Source organism: Hipposideros armiger, unplaced genomic scaffold, assembly GCF_001890085.2.
Source record: "Hipposideros armiger isolate ML-2016 unplaced genomic scaffold, ASM189008v1 scaffold_2546, whole genome shotgun sequence".
Classification (NCBI taxonomy): domain Eukaryota; kingdom Metazoa; phylum Chordata; class Mammalia; order Chiroptera; family Hipposideridae; genus Hipposideros; species Hipposideros armiger.
This window is the reverse complement of record NW_017733867.1, coordinates 12,389-16,710: the sequence shown is the minus strand read 5'-3', so window position 1 is coordinate 16,710 and position 4,322 is coordinate 12,389. Positions and strand designations below refer to the sequence as shown.

The 4,322-nt window shown below is 35.6% G+C and overlaps 1 protein-coding gene across 1 annotated transcript in view; it reads right to left on the bottom strand.

Moving 5' to 3' along the window:
- Positions 1 to 232: 232 nt before the first annotated feature.
- HMSD (histocompatibility minor serpin domain containing) overlaps positions 233 to 4,322 on the bottom strand; it is a 7,814-nt gene continuing 3,724 nt past the window's right edge. The window contains exon 3 of the mRNA XM_019634988.1: positions 233 to 394. Coding sequence (XP_019490533.1) covers positions 248 to 394 — 147 coding nt within the window. The 3' untranslated portion in view covers positions 233 to 247. The remainder of the gene's footprint in view (positions 395 to 4,322) is intronic.

Genomic DNA, 4,322 nt, shown 5'->3' with positions numbered 1-4,322 from the left:
AACAAAGAAAGACTACATTAACAACAACAAAAGTTAAGGTGGATTGTTCTGGAAGTGGCGTACCGAATATTTACAGACATCACAGATACACTGATAAGAATAGGAAAACACTAGAGAAAATAATCATACATTGACAATATTTCAGAAGTGGACTTTAAAAGTTTACAGTTATTTAGAGAGAAAAATCATTTCCTGTTTTACATTTGCTGTTGTGAAGGAACTGACAAAAAGATTGATTAAAATACTACTAGAATAGAATAACAAAGTATTTTTCACCTTCAGTCTTGTTAGCTACCCAGGTGTTTATATGTTTTCTGGCCTCCTCTGTAGCTTTCAAAAAGTCAAGCTCTTCCATCTCTGCTTGGTAAAATTTGAGGCAGCAATCTTTGAAAGACTAAGAGAAATAGAGAGACATCACTGCATGTCTACAAAAACAAGCAACACCAACAGCTTACTTCTTCACTGTGCCAAAATCAGAACAATAGATAATTTTATGGTTCATATATGTAATGTATAGATATGAGGAATTAGGGGGCCGGCCGAATGGCTCAGTTGATTAAGAACTCACTCAAGAGTGCGAGCTCTGAGCAACAGCAGTTCAAGTCCCGGCCCGAGCTGAGCTGCCGCTGAGCTGCCAACAGGTGGCAGGAAGGCTCAGCCAAAAAACAAACAAACAAACAAACAAAAAACCAGATATGAGGAATTAACCCAAAATCCAATTTCTCAATTTTTAGCTTCATTTGATCTTAGCTTATCAACTAAGTAAAACAGTGGTCCGAATATCAAATAAACATCATGAACCGCTAGATCCTCTAAGGTAGGTACAAAGACACTTCAATGCTGCAACTACAGAGTATGTTACTCCCAAAAGCCCACTGCATTTGCTGACATCCTATCCACAGAACAAGCCACAGCTTCCCCTGTTTCATAACCAGGGCCTGCTGTTCCATACAATATGGGAGAAATTCTACACAACTTTCTATGATAATGGAAATGTTCTCAACTTAAGCCACAGGTGACTACCGAGCTCTTTAAATATGGCTAGTGCTGCCAAGGAACTGAATATTTAACCTTATTTCATTTTAACTACTCAGAAATTTAAATAGCAATGTGTGACCAGTGGCTACCATTTATTCTAGAGTGTGAGCAACTCTCAAAAAAATATTTAGACTATATTTTGTTAATATAATCTATGAAATGATATTAATGAACACCTACATTATGCCATATAAAAGTAAAAAATGTGATGAAAAACAAATGCACTGAAATAACTAATGTGATGACAGTGTACTGTGGAATGGTATCCCAACCTTTCTTCTGAACAGCTTACAGCTAAATACTTAATTCCCCTTTCAGGATTGTTTTTATATTACAGGATTTCACATTTCTCCTTCAGTATAGCATAAGAGAAGCAATGTGGCAGTGGCTAGGAAGATAAGTCCTGTGACTTATTAGATGTGTGACCTTAAAAAAGTTGCTTAGTCTCTCTAGGCTTCATTTTCCTTCCCTGCAAATGGGGATACAGCAGGAGCTATACCTCAGAGGGTTACTACTTTGAGTACCAGATGAATGATCATTGGTATTTTACGAAACATTTGAATTCTCTGCATGTTGCAGATACTGTACAAGTTGATCTCATTACAACATTCTATTTAATATTTACATAATTCATGCTTTGCCAATTTTGCTCTTTATTTTTGTGTTTGTAATTTTTCAATTGCAGCTGACATTCAATATTATATTAGTTTCAAGTGTACAACATGCTGATTAGACAAAGTGATCCCCTGGTAAGTCTAGTGCCCACTTGGCACTATACATAGTTAATACAATATTATTGACTATACTTCCTATACTGTATATCCACGTGACTATTTTGTAACTGCCAATTTGTACTTCTTAATCCCTTCACCTTTTTCAACCTACCCCCCAACCCCCCTCCCATCTGGCAACCATCACGTTGTTCTCTGTATCTGTGAGTTTGTTTCTGTTTTGTTTGTTCGCTTATTTTGTATTTTAGATTCCACATATAAGTGAAATCATGGTTTGTCTTACTCCGTCGGACTTATTTCATTTAGCACAATACCCTCTTATGTCCATCCATGTTGCCACAATGGTAAGATTTTGTTCTTTATTTTGGCCGAGTAATATTCCATTGCATATATGTACCACCTCTTCTTTATCCATTTAGCTATCCATGGAGACTTAGCTTGCTTCCATAATTTGGCTATTGTAAATAGTGCTGCAATGAACATAGGGGTGCATGTCTTTTCAAATTAGTGTTCTGAATTTCATCAGATAAATATGCAGAAGTGGAACTGCTGGGTCACAAGGTAGTTCTAATTTTAATTTTTTGAGGTCCCTCCATACTGTTTTTTTCACAGTGGCTGCACCAATTTACAAACTCACAAACAGCACAAAGGGTTCCCTTTTCTCCACATCCTCACCAACACTTGTTTGCTGATTTATTGATGGTGGCTTTTCTGACAGATTGGGTTGATATCTCATTGTGCTTTTTATTTGCATTCCCCTGATGACTAGTGATGTTGAGCATCTTTTCACATGTCTATTGGCCATCTGTATGTCTTCTTCGGAGAAATGTCTATTCAGGTCCTCTCCTCATTTTTTAATTGGATATTTTCTTTTTGGTGTTAAGTTGTATGAGTTACTTATATATTTTGGCAATTAACCCCTTATCAAACATATCATTAGCGAATATCTTCTTCTATTCAGTAGGTTGTCATTTCATTTTGTTGATGGGTTTCCTTCACTGTACAGAAACCTTTTAGTTTGATGTAGTACCATTTGTTTAATTTTTCTTTTCTTTCCCTTAACCCAGAAAACATAGCCAAAAAAATATTGCTAAGAGCTATGTCAAAGTGTTTACTGCCTACATTTTCTTCTAGGGGTATGGCTTCAGGTCTTACATTTAAGTCTTTAATCCATTTAGAGTTTATTCTTGTATATGGTATAAGAAAGTAAGCCAGTTTCATTTTTTGCATATATCTGTCCAGTTTTTCCAACACCATTTATTGAAGAGGCTGTCTTTACCCTATTGTATATTCTTGTCTCCTTTGTCATAGATTAATTGACCACATAAGCATGTGCTTCTCTTTGGGATCTCTATTCTGTTCCACAGATTTATGTGTCTGGTTTTCATGCCACTACCATGCAGTTTTGATTACTCCAGCCTTATAGTATAGTCTGGTATCAGTTAGCGAGCGTGACACCTCCAACTTTGTTCTTCTTTCTTAAGATTGCTTTGGGTATTAGGGGTCTTTTGTGGTTCCATGTAAATTTTAGAATTGTTTGATCTAGTCCTGTGAAAAATGCCATTGGAATTTTGATGGGGATTGCATTGAATCTGTAGATTGCTTTAGGCAGTATGGACATTTTAATAATATTAATCCTTCAAATCCATGAAAGTGTGATATCTTTCCATTTATTGGTGTCTTCTTCAATTTCTTTTATCAATGTCTTATAGTGATTAGGGTACAGGTCTTTCAGCTCCTTGGTTAAATTTATTACTAGGTATTTTATTCTTTTTGATGCAACTATAAATGGAATTGTTTCTTAATTTCTCTTTCCAATAGTTTGTTATTAGTGTATAGAAATGCAACATATTTTTGCATATTGATTTTATATTCTCCAGCTTTACTGAATTCATATATTAGTTCTAACAGTTTTTTGGTGGAGATTTTAGGGTTTCTATATATAATATCATGCAAATAATGAGTTTTACTTCTTCCTTTCCTGTTTGGATGCCTCTTATTTCTTTTTCTTGCCTAGTTGCTCTGACTAGGACTTCTAATACTACATTGAATACAAGTTTTGAGAGTAGGCATCCTTGTCTTGTTCCCAATCTTCACCATTGAGTATGTTAGCTGTGGGTTTATCATATATGGCTTTATTATGTTGAGGTGTGTTTCCTTTATCCCCACTTTGTTGAGAATTTTTATCATAAACTTTCATCATGAAAGCATTTGTTAAACGCTTTTACTACATCTACTGTTAGATTTATATGATTTTTGTGCTTCATTTTGCTTTTGTGGCATATCATGTTAATTGATTTGCAGATATTGAAACAACCTTTCATCCCAGGAATAAATTCCACCCGATCATGGTGTATAATCTTTTTAATGTATGCTGAACTTGGTTTGCTAATACTTTTTTTTTAGATTTTTATTGGTGAATCGGGATGGGAACAGTGCTGGGGAATTGGGGGATGGGGAACAGACAAGTTGCTGTTGTTTTGTTCTTCAGTCTAGTTGTGGAGGACGTTGCTTCACTGGCCCAAGTTGGCACCATCATTGTGCACTTCCCGG